Raw genomic sequence first — 20,241 nt, 5'->3', positions numbered from 1 at the left:
TTTCATCCGACGTCGCAAGCGGCAGTGCGTTCTCGGTGTGCGTGAGAGGCTCTCGTGGAGATCGTGATTAGTACGGACAGCGTTGTTACTACAAGTGAGTTTTACAATATTTCGATAAATAATGTAAAACAATTTATTGATTGCAATGGGCTCAAGAAATATATATATTTATTTATTAATATTTCTTTATGTTATTATTATTATGCGTTTAGAAAAAAATTATTCGTTTTAATTTTATGTATATTAATGAGCTAAATCCAGTTTGTAATTATTCTTGCTTAAGTTATCGGACATATAACATTATAAGCAAATCTCACATATCTATTTATAATATTAAAAATTTATTTATAATACTATATTTAAACTAATTCTTGTGATATATATAGGTAATCGATTAAAAAAATAACATACTAAAATGTACTGACATTATTAAGAATTATTTTAATGTATTATTTTTTGGTAGATTATTATCTATTACTATTTTAAAAATATCGAAATTTCATACGTTTTATTATAAGTTGAATAATAAATAAATACCATAGAACAACCTTCACAATCGAACTTAAGTTAACCGTTGAAATTATTCGACAGTTTACAATCTCGCGAAATAGATAATTACAGTATTACAGCATGTTTAGTTTTATTTCAAACAAATAATTTTGAAATAATATTTCTGTATTTCGTCAAATAAAGTATCGATTGCCGCCCGGGGAAGGAACCCGCGAATCAAACCATCTATCTAAATTAGTTCTGCGGTTAAAAGATTAGTATAGATTATGCCTTTTAAGAGGACTACAAGAGCTAAGTTCCATGGAGAATCGCACGCACACACTTACAAAATCGACAAAAAATGCAAGACCGCGAACTAAGGGTTAAGCGAGGTAACGAGGTTACGCCCAAATATTCTAATAGATGTCGCCAAACCGAGCGAAGTAAGATCAATCATAAATCTCATAAAAAATTGATAGGACAACAGAATTGTTTTTATTTCTTTCGATGTTAGTGAACAAATGATTATAAAATAAAACTGATTCAATTAAACTTACAATATTTTTATTTATATTTTGTATACAATAAAATAGACAGTTTTAACCTTTTTTTTCTTTTATTTATATTATTATACCACAATTAGTTCTAATACTAAATATTAAAACATACCAATTTTTAACATTTTATAAAAGTTTGATAATCTATTTATATAAAAAAATCGTAAGTGTTCGAAAACTGTAGTGTAGTAACCGTAACATATAGCGTAGTGTTTGATCGTTTTATTAATATCGGTTCACAAAGAAAAAATATATATTCAATTAAAAAAAAAACATCTAAATATTTACTAGAAAAAAATGTAGTCAAGTCGATTTGGTTGAATTATTGGTTAATCTAGTTGTTAATCATACTAGGTTTATTCATAAATCTCATAAAAATAGATAGGATATTAGAATTATTTGTATTGCTTTTGACTGTTATTCGAAAATGATTAAAAAATTAAACTGAATTAAATAAACTTAAAATATATTTATTTATATTTGGTACTAAAAAAAAAACATTTAGTGTTAATTTTTTTATTAAAATCTTTTATTTAATTTCACTTGTATGTATGAATGTATGTACATATGTCCTGGAATCTTGCAATCAATATTACACCCACTTCCACTGAAGCTATGGAGCTGAAAGTTGGCACACATATTTAGTCTCAATGACAATGCACGATTCATGAATTGCTGCTATATTCAATCCAACATGGCGGACGTTACAAAAAAATGAAAATTTTTGAATTACGTACAAAAGACACTTTCTGCCTCGCACAACCACTCTGTGGAACCAGCTTTCACCGGCGGTTTTTCCGAACCGATACGACTTAGGAACCTTCAAGAAAAGAGCGTACTCTTTCCTGAAAGGCCGGCAACGCACCTGCAAGCCCCCCGGTGTTGCAGATGTCCATGGGCGGTGGTAGTCACTTTCCATCAGGTGAGGCTACTGCTCGTTTGCCACCTCTACTATAAAAAAAAAATTCTAGTTCTCTGGTTCACAACAATTACATTTTTTGTTTGTTACGACTTTACTTTTGTTTTATTATTAAAATTAGTTCATACATTCCTATTATAAACAAAATCGATAAAATTAAACTCTTACGCAAAATAAATAGCTTCTGTGTTATTGTTTTCGACTTTCTTTATTCTGTAAAAAATAAATATATGTTATTAATTATATTTTTATTAATTATAAAAGTATACATGTATTTAAAAAATATGTATCGAAATATTGTCCCATAGTAGTTTTAATGAAAAATATCATATTGCTTCGAGTTCATGGCGATCGAATGTAGTCACTCTCAATTGATGTTTTCCTTACTTTGACCAAACACTCTATCGTAATAATTAAATATCTCTAATAGCTCGAAAAATCTGATTCTATGCGAACTGATTGCACATTTTTTCTAATAGATGTTTTCAATATCCATAATTTATAATTAAAAAAAATACGTTTACTAACAAAATACTTCTTACCTTTTAATATCGTTCATATGTATGTTCGGCGCTTAATTTATATAAACGTTTTTTAGTTTTCCTCACACGTTTCACTTTACTTCCCATATTTACACAATTAAAATTGATAACAAATAATATAATAAAAATAAATGCCTAATTACTACTACACTATTTTAACTTAATATATTTATTTACAAGAAAGAATAATATTTATTATAAGAAAACATGAAACAATGAATTTACAATTAAAATAAAGTAATTTCCGGTAGTATTATTTTCTCAAGATAAGTAATTTAGTAGGCCAACTATAGTGTATATTTAAATAAATTAAATTAAATTTACCACAATATTTGTTTTTAGAATAATGAAAAATTTAATTGTGAATATTTTTTGTGTTTGATTTATGAATAAACATTATAAATACTCATAACATTAAAAAAACTTTTAGGAGGACGAAAACGAATACTATAAAAAAATCGCTGGCTATCGATAGTCTAAAACTATCGATACTATCGATAGTAGCATTAGTATCGTTACTACCAATAGTATCGATATCCTGAATAGTTTTCGAGGTCAACTATCGATAGTCAACTATCGATAGTTCTGCAACGCTGGTCTGTACACGGCGTTTACGCACACATGCGTACGCATTTTTTTCGAAAATAAGAATAACTGATTTTTAAAAATTCTATTGATTTTACTAAAAAAGTGACACAGGGGTATAGTAGTATATTGCTTGTAGAATAATCTGACAAAAAACGAGAATTATGGAATGCATATAAGTTTAGTTATTATTTGTAAAAAGATTTTTTTAGAGGTAACTTTGTGATTTTTTTCTATCGTACCAAATTAATTACATCATGTTTTCAAAATAACAAATAACTAGCATGTATCCTGAAGATAATTATATATTTTTTTTATTTGGTTTACTGCATTAGATCATATACTTTTTTGCATTATAAAACTTGCATTTAGCTCATGTAGTCCCCTTAATGTAAATACACTTAACGTTAATGTATTGAATTTTTCTCGCTATGATTCTTAACAAATAGGAGACAATTGCTTATTAAAATTACATTACATTTGGCGGTAGGGCTTTCTACAAAATCGACTAGGTCCGACCTCATCACACTTATCAGCTATTCTATTACCAAACAGCAAATGTATTGTTAATTAAGAATCAGTCCAATTTTAAGATTTGCCTTTTACTGATCTCTATTTTTGTCTTTTGCCGATACTTCTATCGAAGATATCAAAGTCTCAGTTACCATTCGACGTCGATGAAGAAATCGTCGTTGGTAAGGCCAATGAAAACTTGTAGTCGTCACTCATAAATAATAAAATACGTAATAATATTAAAATAACGACAATCCAAATTATAGAAAAGACTCGACAGAAATTGACGATTGACTGATGTTCATAGACAATAAAGTCAATTTTTTTTTACTAAATAAAATATTTTTTTTTGTTATAAATTTTAGAATTAATTGCTCTGGAGCCTTGAAGAATATAATTAAATAAACACTTACCTATTAGTCAACAAGACTTCAGCCGACACAGAAAGCGTATTTAAATTGAATGCAATCATTTATCGTTACTCTAAATGCTAAAGGTCTTATGTAAACATTAGTTTCAATTTGAAACTGTATAAGTCATATGTCACTGACTTATATTTGAATTTAAAGCTTTAATAATTACCTTATACATTATTGGTCATGATAACATTAGAGCATGTTTTTCCCATACGACCTTTTGCATTAAGAGTGGCGCAATGTACTAAAGTTATGCTATGAACGCATATTGTGTCATTTTTAATTCCAGCATCAGATTGATCTGTTAGATTAAAAACTATGGTCTCTGTGATTGTAACAATTAAACAACGACGCGACAATTTTATTTAAAAAAAATAACATGTATCTGGTTGTATCGTTTATTGTTGGTAATACAGGCTGGAAAACCTCATTAGGCGTATTTAATTTCTAATTCGAACTAGGAATTTCGTTGTTAAATTGTCAAGTTTTAAAAATTAAATAAATTCCATCCTGTCGTGGTGTTTACAAAAAATACCTATAAAAAGAATACTGATTCTTAGATAAACAACGCCAGTAACTTTATCGTCGTTGTTGCGTAAAATCTTTTAAAATGAATGGTTATATATTTATTTACAAAATAGTATACATTGATTTTTCTCATAAGAATATAAACAGAATATTAATACTATTCCGTATCATCAACGACACATAAATAAATACCTTAAATAAATTGTGAGTACTTTAGTTTAAAAACAATTACGGTATTGTCAGTTGAGTGAAGGACTATACTAAGTACCAATACAAACCTGTTTGTTTATTTTTATCATTGTTTCTCGCTTTTTTTTTTCATCTCAACCGCTCTTCCAATTAAGATGAAATTTGATGAGGAGATTGTTTTGAACACCTAGAAAGGACATAAGCTACTTTTATAATTCATGGAGTTAAAATTGGTAAAGGGTCTGTGTACAATGCATAAGTAAAGTTTATCCCACACGTAAATAAAGCCGCTGATTCAGATAGTATTTGATATTCTTTCTGGCGACATTTTTAAAAGTTAATTAATCAACAGGATATAATTTTTTAATGAACAATAATGTCAATGCTACACACACACAGATATTTATATAATTCGATTGTTAGTAAATAACAGATATTGATTCTATCAGGCGTCATTATTTATGGTGAAATATCTATTTATAAGTATTATTTTAATTTTGTATTTGTATACAGTTGGGGCATTGATGTAAATAATTCTTATTTATACAATTCCGGATTAATGTTTTTAACACTAGAGGACAATTATATATCAGTTATGTATACTGTACTGTCATAAATCTGTCATAAGTCATAAATCAAATATTAACAAAAATATACCAAAAGAGTATCCGCATTTGCATTTTCGAACTGGTTTAAAAATATAATAATCATAATTAATATAAATGAGTCATTAATCTTGCCTTTTCTAAATTACGAAAACTATGAGTAGGTAAGAAGCGAATGTTTTTTAACTTTTTAACATTGCCCATGTAAATCCTAGGCCGAAATATTACACAATATTTTTTCACAATCGTGTTGTTGTTGGCAGAGGTTCCGGTTGCACACAGATTTAAATTACTTAACGTTAAAAAAAAAAATTATGGCATTGGTTGGCGGGCGAGCATATGGGCCACCTGATAGTAAGTGGTCACCACCGCCCATAGACAAAGGCGCTGTAAGAAATATTAACCATTCCTTACATCACCTATGCGCCACCAACCTTGGGAACTAAGATTTTATGTCCCTTGTGCCTGTGATTACACTGGCTCACTCACCCTTCTAACCGGAACACAACAATGTAGTGTACTGTTATTTGGCGGTAGAATATCTGATGAGTGGGTGGTACCTACCCAGACGGGCTTGCACAAAGACCTACCACCAAGTAATTAAAATTAAAATAATTAAATACATTATTTTTTTAACGTACGAATTTTAAAGCTTAGCGAAATATATAATTTAGAGCGATTAAATAATTACGTAAAATATCACAAGCTAATACTCCGTCTTTAATGCCATATTATTATTTAATCTAAGTCATGTTTGTAACTTAATGCCGCATAGACATACTGACATTTCATCGACGAATTTACGTCGCAATTGGTTTTTTTCTTACTCATTAGCTCAATTAGAACTTTAGCCTATATAAAATGTTATATATATTGTTTGTTATTTGTAATTGATTTTATTGTTTTTGCAATGCGAAGTTTTGTGTGTATGTTTTTGACTTTGAAAAAAATTTTTTATCGATGACAGTCTTGTAAGTCTAGTAAGTATTAAGTATGACCATATTTTACAGTATAATAAATATTATTCTTTTTTTAGTTTAAGTTTGCATGGAGTCAGGCCTGAAGTCAGTTTTCTGTTGTTACATTTAGTTTTATTCTTAAGGGGACTACATGAGCTAAATGCAAGTTTTATAATGCATAAAAGGATATGATCCAATGCAGTAAACCAAATGAAAAAAATATATGATAATCTTCAGATTATTCTACAAGCAATATACTACTTTACCTCTGTGTCACTTTTTTAGTAAAATTGATAGATTTTTTTTAAATCAGATAATCTTATTTTCGAACAAAATGCGTACGCATGTGTGCGTAAACGCCGTGTACAGACATTAACGGCCGAGGCCTGATGCTATATAATACAGACGTGTCAATCTTTTCGCTGAACGTTCGGTGACGCTGTAAAGGCCAGTAGGGCCAACAGCAATACACAAATACAGATAAAAAAAAAATCTTTTCGCCGCATTATTACGTTACGAGATATTTTTTTGGAATTTTAATTGTAAATTCATTGTTTCATGTTTTCTTATAATAAATATTATTCTTTCTTGTAAATAAATATATGAAGTTAAAATAGTGTAGTAGTAATTAGGCATTTGTTTTTTATTATATTATTTGTTATAAATTTTAATTGTGTAAATATGGGAAATAAAGTGAAACGCGTGAGGAAAACTAAAAAACGTTTATATAAATTACGCGCCGAACATACATATGAACGATATTAAAAGGTAAGAGTATTTTATCAGTAAAAAAATTTTTTTTTTTAATAAATTATGAATATTGAAAACATCTATTACAAAAAATATGCAATCAGTTCGCATAAAAGCAGATTTTTCGAGGTATTCTATAAATATTACGATAGAGTATTTGGTCAAAGTAAGGAAAACATCAATTGAGAGTGACTACATTCGATCCCCATGAACTCGAAGCAACTTGATATTATTCATTAAAAATACTATATACTATACTATACTTTTATAATTAATAAAAATATAATTACTAACATATATTTATTTTTTACAGAATAAAGAAAGTCGAAAACAATAACATGGAAGCTATTTATATTGCGTAAGAGTTTAATTTTATCGATTTTGTTTATAATAGGTATTAGAGTTATGTATGAACTAATTTTAATAATAAAAAAAAAATAAGTCGTAACAAAAAAAAAATGTAATTGTTGTGAACCAGAGAACTATAATATTTAGAAGTGTCATTTGTACGTAATTCAAAAATTTTAATTTTTTTGTAACGTCCGCCATATTGGATTGAATATGACAGCAATTCATGAATCGTGCATTGTCATCGAGACTAAATATGTGTGCCAACTTGCAGCTCCATAGCTTCAGTGGAAGTGGGTGTAATATTGATTGCAAGATTCCAGGACATATGTACATACATTCATACATACAAAATTATATTAAACACTGGTTATTTATCAATATTAAAACAATAATTATCGGTCCAAATTTAAAAATGCAAGACGGAAAATGATAAAATTTCAATATTTTTTGATTTTTTTCCAAAAAATTTCTTAAGAACAAAAAAAATAGTTATGAAAGCTGTCTTGCCGATTATTTTAAAACATTACCGTTTTCTTAGCTCTCCAAAAATGTATAACAACTAGAAATGTATATCAAAGCAACCGAAATAAAAGACCACAAAAGACGCTGGTGAAAATATAAATACGTTGTTCATAATCAGGGATGTTATGATATTATGGGTAATGTAATTTCGTATCTGGATATGGATACAGATTTGTGAATAATATTTTAAAACTTATAGAAACGGTTACGGTTACGAAATTATTTATGATTGTATGATAGTTTCGGATAGTTTCGGTTACGAATATTAAATTATTGAGAAATTGTAAAAGAGAAAATTATAAGGTACCAGTTTGATTTTAAATATTTAAGCTACTCTCTTTAAGTATGACTTTTACATGAAAATAATTTTATAATCAACATTTTTTTATCGGATTCGTTCGGATAGATTTTTATTTCATAATTACGAATTTAAAATGTTCACATGTTTTTTTTCATATATTTCCGATTTATTTATTAGGTTTCATACAAGATAATTGTCAACATCACGAATCCCTGAATTTTAATTTCGAAATGGACAACAATGAATCGATCCAATGAATAATATTCACAACCAAAAAAAAAATCGTGTCAAGACCTTTCTAACATTGTATCAAATAAATATTCTGTAACATAATGTATAATCATTCTGGAGTAAAATTAATCTTAATCTTCTTAATAATTAATTATTTTTCATCCAATCTTTTTTAATATGTGGCAACATATGTGATGTTTAGTAGCAGTTTAAATTATACTTGAAATAATATATTATATAGCTGTAATAGTATTTGCCTATATATGTTTCTAAAGCTTTCCTTTCAACAAATAACTATAGTAATTAGTCATAGTAACGCTTACTTGAAACAAGTGGCTTACGTGTAATGCCTAATAATGCGTACCTAATGACATTTTTATTTGTTTCCTAGATAAAAACCCGGCATCTCTCGGGTAAAATAAATGAAACTAAACAAATACGGTTTATCCTTTACTTTTCATATAACGTATAACTTTCATAAAGGTTAATCTATAATTTATTGTGGATAAGTTTCCATCGAGTTAATCCATACCCATGCACGAAATTATTATTTGGAACACAGTCTTTATCAGGGCTTGAAAGCGGTTAAGGTATAAGGTTATGTTATCGGTATAAAATTGGGATACCGCTTTAATTTAAAGGTAAAGCTAAAATGGTTAGGAATGACGATTAATCTACCGGTATAAATAAACGGTACCTTTATTTTTTTACGGTATCGTTAACCTTTTAATTTACTAGTACCTAAGAAAAACTATTTCGGTTCCGAAAAAATCGCGGGGGAAATGAATGCGACGTTGCCGTTCAGTCAATTCTGTACTTGTCATGACTTGAAAGACAGTTGAGTAGGACTCTACTTTTTTAATATTGTATACGCAGCTATTTACACGCATAAGTAATATAATACACGCATAAGGGAAGAAAACCCATAAGACGCTGTGTACTCGTTCTTTTCCTATGATAAAGATACAAAATGTTCTACTTGTTTAGTGCCTGGTTGTAAATCAATCGTCAAGGTTAGTATCTATAAACTTTCATTCTACGCTTACGTAATCTGCTGGTAAATTTTTAATTTTTGATTATATATATTATTGTTATGGTAATATCGGAATAGGTATATTTCCTTTTTTATTAAAAATAATTAGCCTCAAAGCATATTTAAATTGTGTTAATGACTGAGAAATGTCATCATCCTATAAAAGAAATAGAACACTCATCAAGTAGGTACTTATTGAATTTAATGGTGGAAAATTTGATCACCCTTCTTTACATATAGAATGAGAGATAATTAATGTATTGTAGTACGAGAGAGACGGAGTGATATGTAATCTTTGCTATTAATAATGCCTAAAAATAATATAAATTAATTCGGAAATAGGTAGGTATTGTTTTATCTCATTTTTCACTCAACCATGTATTTATTTTAGTTACTCGATCTATTACTTACATAGTACTTATTTTTCAGTTTCAATAAATAAATAAATACGTATAGTTTGTCGTATATCATGGTAAAGATAATAGTTATATGTTATTTGAAATTAGTTGCCTTAGCATAAAGAATTACTAATGGTACCTATATATTATTTTTATTCAGGGCGAACATGGAACAAATCTACTCTATCACTTGTCTTCCAATCTTCCTGATGAGTACAAAGTAGTGAGCGACCGAAACAAATTAAAAAAAAGCGATAAAGCGATTTCACAGATAGCTGATGAGAATTATTTGAATATTTCAAATAAAAGAGGTTATACAATAAATAGCACAAGATCTGAAAAAACTAGTTCTTCAAGAATGACTTATTTACAAACGCAGTGTGTAAATTTAGTAACAGTACACGGAAGACCATTCTTATTGATGGATGATCTGGCATTTAGAAATATAGCAATGACTACTATAAGCCCTAGAGAATCTCAATCTTTAAATTTACACTCTATAAGAAAATTAATTACTGAGGAGGCTGAAAAAGTGCGAAAAGAAATAATTAAAGACATTAAAGGTAGACTAATATCATTAAAAATCGATAGCGCTACCCGAATAGATTGGACATTTTTCGCCGTTAATGTCCAATATATTGAAAATTCGGCAGTTGTTATTAAAACTCTGGCTGTGACTGAGATGTGGGACATAAGTATTTCGGAATATCTACGGGAAAAATTATTGCACATACTAAGGAAATACGAAATAAATGTGAAGCAAATTTATACGATTACGTCAGAAAACGGTGCAAATATGTTGAAATTGACCCGGTTGATTGATGACCTTCTAGTTTTAAGAGAAGACAAAAAAACGATTTAAGTGACGATGATTCTGACTCGGAATTTAAATACATTGAATTTGAATATTGGAGGTGACTTTCCAGTCTGATGATGATGATTTACAATATATAATTACATCAGTTCGGTGCGCTGCACACTCAATGCAGCTAGCAGTTCAAGATGCTCTGAGAGAAGATGAATCGATACAGACGATTGAACAAGCGTGCACAATTGTCAGAAAACTCCGAACGCCGACTAAGAGAAATCTTATAAAAACGGCAAAAAAAAAAACAATTTTAGATAATAACACGCGATGGAATTCTACTTTTGACATGTTAGGGCGATTAAAAAGTTTAAGGGAATGTTGCTCTAAAAATCCTGGTAAAGCATTATATTTGTCGAACAACTTTTGGGATACAATCGATGACCTATTAAGTTCTCTGAGACCTGCCAAAATTTGCACAAAAATATTACAAGAGAAACAGCTTAGTCTAAGTGATTTTTTTTACTATTGGACTAAATGATATTTATATACATCACACGTGCATATCCCTTTTGCACAACAGATTTGTGTATTTATGAAAAGCCGGCAAAACAATTTGATGACCAATGCTGCTTTTATAACTGCATTGTATTTAGACCCTCGATTCCAAGTGGTTTTATCGTTTGAGGAGGAAACTCTGGCTGTTTCAACATTTAAACGATACTTGGCTACAGATTTTAAAAATACAGGCAAACAATATTATTCCTCAGCAGCGGCGGCCTTACCCATTGTGAAGCTCCGGGCGACAGATCTTTGCGAGGCCCTTTGTCCTACGGAAAAGTACCTACCTATGTGATGCGAAAGTTGGTCTGGTTGTTTGATAGGTATTCGTTATGTTTGGTAAGAAATGCTAAAGTTGTAAAAATAAATAAATGTTGAGTTTTAAAATATTTTACTTACATTGAGAGATTTACAAAATTAACAAATAGAGAGATGTTAGCCACTGATAAATATTAAAATTGATATTTACGGCTTTTACTAAGACTAAAATCTTTAATTAGAGCACAATAATCTAACGAATGAGCTACGTCGATTTCGATTGACACACGATACTTTCGATTGACAGAATAGCAAGGGCTGAAAGTCGGTCTTGTGTCATCGAATTTCTTAAATATGTTTTAATAATTTTAAGCTCGAGATGGCCCAGTGGTTAGAACGCGTGCATCTTAACCGATGATTTCGGGTTCAAACCCAGGCAGGCACCACTGAATTTTCATGTCCTTAATTTGTGTTTATAATTCATCTCGTGCTCGGCGGTGAAGGAAAACATCGTGAGGAAACCTGCATGTGTCTAATTTCAACGAAATTACTGCCACATGTGTATTCCACCAACCCGCATTGGAGCAGCGTGGTGGAATATGCTCCATACCTTCTCCTCAACGGGAGAGGAGGCCTTAGCCCAGTAGTGGGAAATTTACAAGCTGATTATGTTATGTTTATGTAATTTTAAGCCTCGAAAAAATCCTTTCAGTAGACGCAACCGTAACAGGTGTAGTGGCAATGATTCTCAGAACTATTTCGATAGTGGGGTAAACTTCAGTTAATTTTTTTTCTATTATGTATTTCAGCACCGAGATAATGTCCTCGTTTCCTTCATACACACAGATAAACATATTCAGTTCTTCGTACAATTCATGTCCATTAATATCACATGATTCTCCTACTGTCAGAGATATTTGCAAGTCACTACATTGCTTCAAAAGTTCACTATCACTTATTTCCTTTAATCTTTTTATATTATACAGAAATCCAAATATGGTTTCATGATGCTTAAGTGCCTCAAACCTAGGATGGCAGCTTGCGCGCATATTGTCGACAATAACATAAAAATAATTTATTTCGAAAATCTCTTCCGCGTTAAATTCATGATCTTCATCTTCTCCTTCATAATCAAAATGCCTTTTTTCACGTCGTCTTCGGACTTCTTTAAACTGTCTGTCAATATCATTTTCCTCGGCTATTTCTCTCGCTGTAACGAGGGATGACTGAAAACCATTTTCTCGATTATTATCAAGCCAATTTGTGAATGCGTCTAGGTGTTGTATAGCCGCATCTAAGTGCATGTTTTCGTTTTGCCACATTTTACTAAAAACATTTATCTTCGTAAGAATGTCATACCATATGACAAGTGAAACTACAAATTCGTAGGTAGTTATTTCCTTTTCTATAGAATGACATTCACTGACCAACTGACAATGTGTTGTATTTTCTGCTAAATCCTTTAAAGCATCACAAATATCGCTTAGTTGGTATTTAACGGCCTTTACCGATGCTACCCTACACTCCCATCTTGTTTCAGAAAGTGGTTTTAGCGATAAGGATTTTACATGAGCATTTAAAATAGCCCACCTCTGACTTGAGCCGGCGAACAGAGTGTACAACCTTTGTAGCAAACATATTATATACATACATTTGACACAAGACGATGCTGCATCTCCTAGGATGAGATTCCAGCTATGACTCCCACAAGGTAAAAAATAAGCAAGTGGATTAATTTCAATAATACGTTTTTAGATACCACTTTTTTCACCACGCATGTTGGCACCATTATCATATCCTTGGCCTCTGCAGTTTTGGAATGATATACCTAAATGTTCTAATTCTTTGATTATATAATTAGTCAAACTTTCAGCTGTGGTTTTTTCGACGGATATGAAACCAATAAAATGTTCTACAATTTCAGCCGTTTTTGTATTAAAATTTTTTATAATAATTAATAGTTGCTCTACACGAGAAACATCGCGAGTACAATCAAGGATAATAGAGTAATATTTATTATGAATTATTTTTCCAACAATTTCAGATTTCACGTGACTTGCCATTACTTGTATGAGCTCATTTTGAATATTTTTTCCGATATAGTGCTCTTTAATCCTTTTATGTTTTACTTGTTGTAAATGAAGTCTCAGCACGTCTGTCTCAAATCGGGCTAATAACTTTACTAAATCTATAAAGTTGCGGCTTGTCTCACTCGAACCTGAGTCAGATGTTAACTTCTCTCTATGACCCCTTAGGACAAATTGTGAGCTAAAAAATTTACAAGTGCGAGCAATCGTTCTAAAATATCTCTCCAATGTTGCCTTTCTTGTTCATTTTGTGATTGAGCCAAACAGTCAATAGTGGAACAGTTTTTTAAACAATTCTCTAAATTAATCCATTTCAGCATACAATCTTTGTGATGTCAACTAGTTTCGTGGGCCTTTAGGTAATCACCCAAATGTTTCCAATCACACACTCCTTCACTTGATCTAATCTTCGTATTTTCTAGCCCGAATATTGGACACGGAAAGCAGTAAACGGCATCCTCTGTTTGTGAATAAATCATCCAACGCCTGTCGAGCTTTTCACCGTTAATTAATACCTTATTATAATGATATTCACTAAATCGCCGTTCATTATCATTTACGAGAAATAACTCGAATTTAATCCGGATTGGATCTCTTAATACAATCACGGGAACTCATTTCGTAAATCTTGTTTTGATATTGATAAATGATGATAATTATAAAATATAAAAGAAATGATATTGATATCACAACTACATTACAAAATTTTCCAAATCATCCCCGTCTACCGTCAAATGAAAATATACTATTATTTTGGGACACGAAAGCTTTCTTGGAGCCTCAATTATACCGGTTAGCAAAGTGGTGTTTGCTGTGCCAGCCACTCAAGTGAGTGTGGAGCGTCTATTTTCATCCTTAAAATATGTGATAAATAATTTGCGCTACTCTTTAAATGAAAATATTGTTGATGACATTTTAGTTATAAGAAATAATAAATAACTTAAGTGTGGATAAATAACCCAAAATAATAAGTGTGGACTTCTTAACAATTTTAGTGTTAGACACATTAACATTGTTGAGAAGTCCAGTCCTGTAGGTCCACATGATTATTGCTTAGAAGTAAAATTTTGATGTAGGAGGCAGGTTGAATTATTTTCTTAATTAATATATACTCCGTGAATTTTGTGTTTTGCATTACGATTACTTTCTAATCTCTTTTTATAAACTCCATCATAAAAAAAAAAAATATTTTAAGAAACCAGCATTTTTTAATTTTTTTAGAATAAATAAAATATTTGCCTATAGTAATATTTTAATTGTTTTAAAGTAAAATATAACAATAAATTACTGGTATCCACCCACTCATCATATATTCTACAATACTTAGTACCTATATGTCTATGGGCAGTAGTGACACTTACAATCAGGTGGTTTATTTGCTAGTCCGCTTACCTAATCGACCTATAAAATTAAAAAAATATATTATTATAGGAAACAAAATTACTTACATTGGATCATCATACAAAAAATAATTTAACGGTTAATTAAGCGAGTCGAAGTCCGCAGTTTTTAAAGGAATTACTAATATTCCTAGATAATGGAGGGGTTCAAAGCTTAAAGCTAAAAGGCGGCTCGTAAGCCATTGCGCTTTTGACGCTTTTATTCTTAAATGCTTATTCTTTGATCAAGTGACAAGTGAGATAATATACGTTTGCAATATTATTTGGTTTAAATGATATTTTTTGAATAATGTTGTAAAACATGTCGTTAGACATGGAAGTGATTACAAACAATAAATACTCTATTTTAGAACAACCTGTAATATATTTTCTGAATAAAGTGAATTTGACAGTGACCATAGATGGTTAGTAAAAATTCAAAATTAAGAATCATGCAGTTCAGAGTCTGCTAAAGGAACTTGTTTAGAGTGTTTTCCTTCCAAAGAATGTAGAAACATTAATATTCTTGAATATACACGGGTTCATTTATAAGAAAGCCAAAAAATTCGTTTCTTCGGTCCTTTTCTTTTTGTTTTATCGATAGGCAGTGGGAACAAAGAGAACAATCATTATTTTTCTCCAAAATTTTACCTACTTTAGGATAAAGAATGGAGGAAGACGGTGGTCGTTCTGAATCTCCTAAAACATCTGGCGAGTGGTGTCGCTTTATTGCTGATTCTAAAATAAATAATAAAATATTATTTCTATAATATATTTTGAGCTGCAGCAACCAATATAATTTTAAATTATAAAATAGGAAAAGTTTTAAAATATTGTAGCTCATATATACTATGACTATGATACTCTAAAAAGAAACAGAAATTTTATACAATAGTAGGTACCTACTTACTTTTATCCATCTCAGCTAACCTATATAACTGTACGACGCGTGTGTAGAGTGTATAAAATATTCAGTCCTATTTATTCTTAGTTAAGACGTATTATAAATTATTTATTAATAAAAATAAAAGTCAAAATAGCAAGACTATGTGATTGACACGGCTGTCTCGTTCCACTCGGACACTCAATCAAGGTAGTCGACGCGGGCTTTACTAGTGGCAATACAGCGGCGGCGGCATTTTTTTTTTTTTTTTTATGTTAGAGGTGGCAAACTAGCAGGAGGCTCACCTGATGGAAAGTGACTACCACCGCCCATGGACATCTGCAACACCGGGGGGCTTGCAGGTGCGTTGCCGGCCTTTCAGGAAAGAGTACGCTCTTTTCTTGAAGGTTCCCAAGTCGTATGGGTTCGGAAAAATCGCCGGCGAAAGCTGGTTATTATTAGCATTGTATAAAGAAACCTTTTTTTTATAATTTAGATATCATGCTAGTATAATGCTACCGTAATTTTGCCCTACCAAATAATTTTGATACGTATATTTCTTGTTACCAAAAAATACCTATACCTTTATTTTTAGATATCAAAATTTATCGGTATGACCTTTAGTGTTATGTTTTAGTTGTGAGCCTTAGTTGGACAATTTCATTCAAAATGTATCTAAATAATCAAGAGCACGAGCGGCGAGTCACTGAAGTTTTGGCACAAACTAATAGTGATATCAGTGACCAAGAGGATCGCGAGTTGGATCAAAATTATGCCTTAGAATCCGACCATGACACTTCAAGTGAGATAGCCGTGTCTGAGGATGAAGAACGAGATCCAGAGATTGTTACCGACTCCGACGATGAGACTTTGATCAATATAGCAACTATCAGACCGTTTTATTTAAGAAAAAAAGTGGGAAATAGACAACCGTTTAAGTGGTATAAAGACCCTCACCGAAGCAGTGTTAGAACATAATATTGTTACATCACTTCAAAGCTCAATTATGACGCGTGATTGGACTGAAGAAGAAAACTTCGGGAATATTTTGTTCTCTGAAGATATTTTACAGATAGTTGTTCAACACACTAATAGAAAATTACAAGAAATGAGGCATAAATATAAAAAGGAAGATCGACCAGAGTTGAAAGATATCGATATTATTGAAGCGCACGTAGCGCTCATAGCATGCCCTCTTTTGACTGCTATTTTCAAAAGCAATAAAGAAGATACTGCTTTGTTGCTGCTGTTGCTGCACAGATGACAAAGGCAGGGAATTATTTCGATGCATTTTTTCGCAAAAACGTTTTCTCCTGTTAATAGCAGCATTACGTTTTGATGATCCCAATACTAGAGAAGAAAATAAGAAAAATGATCCGGCTACACATACATCCGAGTTATATGATATTTTCATCTCAAACTGCCAGAGTTACTATAATCCTGGTTCTTATATGTGTATAGACGAAATGCTTGTCAGATGTCGTCAAATATGGCGTGAAGCACATGTGAATGACCGACGCTTTAACTGCTTGTAATATTGAAATATCTCGATTATACGAATTTTTTCAATTAAAAAATAATTCTTTATTAATGATCTATAATTGTGAATAGGTTTCGATCGTCTCTCGTAGACACCTGTACGAAATTTTTAATATAGATGCTTTCCTGAACATCACATGAAAATAGTACCTACAGAAAGATGATTAGAATGAGTTATTGTGTAAAGTCTAGTTAGCAATTCCTTTCAGGGCAGTTATGTAAAATTTTACAAGTTACTAATTCAAAGATAGAACAACCAAATCGACTGCTCGGAATAACAAAGTGAAGAAACAATGTGAATGCAAATTCACCTTAACAGTGCTTCTACTTTAATTATTAATTATTTGCATATTAACAAATTGTTGATTGTGTTGCTTCATTATAGTTGAGGAAATATCTATGTTGACTCAAGTGTACAGTGAGTACAATACTGGGAATGCTTTAACGTGAAGTTACAAGAGCAATCTGTTTATGTTTCTTTCTCGAATATCTCTGTTTGCAACTGCAGCCGAAAAGATACTGATATAATAGCAATTTTATCGATATTTATTATCTATTATAAAAGTTGAGCATTTTTATTTATGTATGTAATATTCAATACTACATCAGACCATATTTATCTTATCTTGTTATTATAATTATCGTATTTAAGCGAAATCATTACGGATTGTTAATCAGTGTAGATTAAAAGATAGTTTGTAGTCGGCTTGACCTCTTTGCTGTAAACCACCAATTTCCACAGTTGATATCCCATCATAATTTGGATGATATATTAATGATTCGATTGACAAATAATTCTCAATATGACAACCGCTTTTTTATTTTTATTTTTTCTTTAGTGGTTATTGAAGAGCTATGACGTCATCAACAAAAATAAATTTTAGTTGCACAAAAATATGATTGAATACAAATTCACAAATGTTTTCCTGAAACTTACAATAATGGCTAAGGACAAAATTCGACCCTTTACAAATAATAGTATAAAGAAATATATGAACATTTTATTACATCGTTTTCATAGCGAAGGGCGTGTGAGCTAAAACAAATGGAGTTAATCTCTGTACAATCATGGCATTGACAAAGTCGTCTACCGAAGATCCGTGAGTAAGCAAAGTCCGACGATTAAAATCGAGTTAATCTTATAACGTAACTTAGAAAAATAAAAAACCGAAGAATTTTAATAAAAATATTTATACTTAAATAAATTTCAGAGCGATTTATTTTAAATAGTAATGAACTTTCACAAAAATAACAATGTTTAAAGCTTGCGAGCATGAATATAGCGGGTTTTCATCCGACTGAAATCTAGGATATTGTACAAATTGAGTCTGTTATATTCTGAATCATTAACCCTTCAAACTGTAACACGGTAACACTACATTTAAATATTCCATGATAATGTATGCATGCGTCAAAATAGAATATATCGAATTTCCCAGCCTCACATTTGCCTTTACAGCGCACAATTTTTTTAAAGTCCCTGCAAATATCAAACAAAATTTACCACTAATATATTATATATTAAATATAATTATTAATCATAATTATTAAATATATATCATTATGGTTATACGCTAATGAATATTCATGAATATCTAATTATTTTTCATTTGATGCACTTTAGCACAAACACAATAAAATCAAGTTAGCGTTGCAAATAGCTATTTTATTTCAGACTAAATGTTTATTTACGTTGTTTTATGATATTTTAGTATGGCCATTAACAGTCGCTATAACTTTTTAAAGATAATATATAAACATTTTAGCATATCTAATTTAATTTATTCACGACATGAAGTGTTTGCAAGATTGTTCATAGTGATTTTATCGATGTATGTACAAACTTTTCCTTCATAGATACTTCCATCTTCTATTCTACTTGTCGACTAGTGTTGCCAGATGTTCGATATATCCGGGAAAGCCTTTATATTTTATAGTCCTAGAGTTCATTACATACCAGTCGATCATGAACTGATAAAACTGGAAAAATATCGAATGTTTACGAAAACAATATTGTCCACCGATGAAAACTATCATGATTATAACTCAGTATAAAAATTTAACTCCAAATTTTACAGTATTTATCGAATATTATATAGTTGAATTGTTTAACTAACTCCACATAAAAAAAAAAAACTTAAAAAAAAGACAGATTTAGTTAGATCAGTTGCTAAGTTCACATATGTATCTTCATTCAGTACCTAATAGTACACTTTATGAAACACTATCATAAATTTATCTTTTATACTAAATTTACATTTTTTAGGAATAGGTAATGATGGTTCATAGTTCATTCGGTTTTTGAAATATTTTCAAGTAAAATGGTGTACGTGCAGCGTGTTGTAACACTTGCCTAATTAAACGAAATATAAGTTAAAAAAATTATATTATTTATACAAGTGGACTTTGTTCATTAAGTATTTAGTTTCTTTTTGTATTATTTTTTTTTCTTTTATCAAATTTAATCTAATGAAACAAATTCACCGGCGTAATAAAGCTAGGTATTGAATAGATATCTAATGATAGTCTTTAGGTATTCCCTGAATTAATATACTGATTCGGCTTTTGTAAATAAGTTATTTGCTGGACTTCGCTGAGAAATTTATATATTGAATTTAAACGCCTTTTAGCAGCGCAAACTTTGCAAGTCATCACGTAGTCAAGTGCTTACGAAACATTTCAAGGTGCATTAAACTCAATCCATCGTGAGTGGTTCGAGGCAAAACAAAACTACATAGGTACTCACTGCTGCAACTTCTCGTATTCTAAAAAGACAAAATTACGCGGTTGGCCGCAATCTCTATTTAAAACTCAGAATCTGCTATTACACCGCTGAACTAA

General features: G+C 30.5%; 2 protein-coding genes across 2 annotated transcripts in view; one reads left to right on the top strand and one right to left on the bottom strand.

Moving 5' to 3' along the window:
- Positions 1–20,241, top strand: part of LOC113404247 (putative fatty acyl-CoA reductase CG5065) — a 30,137-nt gene continuing 9,896 nt past the window's right edge. Inside the window, exon 1 of the mRNA XM_026645107.2 lies at positions 1–94. The gene's annotated coding sequence lies outside the window, so the exon portion shown is untranslated. The remainder of the gene's footprint in view (positions 95–20,241) is intronic.
- On the bottom strand, positions 12,190–15,898 carry LOC135194638 (zinc finger MYM-type protein 1-like). The gene is made up of 4 exons (XM_064220285.1): positions 15,889–15,898; positions 15,630–15,716; positions 13,272–13,424; positions 12,190–13,190 (listed from the first exon to the last, which is right to left on the bottom strand). Exons 1-4 carry the CDS (start codon positions 15,896–15,898, stop codon positions 12,190–12,192), a joined length of 1,251 nt encoding a protein of 416 aa, XP_064076355.1.

Source organism: Vanessa tameamea, chromosome Z (genome assembly GCF_037043105.1).
Source record: "Vanessa tameamea isolate UH-Manoa-2023 chromosome Z, ilVanTame1 primary haplotype, whole genome shotgun sequence".
Classification (NCBI taxonomy): domain Eukaryota; kingdom Metazoa; phylum Arthropoda; class Insecta; order Lepidoptera; family Nymphalidae; genus Vanessa; species Vanessa tameamea.
Note: the sequence above shows the minus strand (reverse complement) of the source record. Positions and strands in the feature narration are given on the sequence as shown.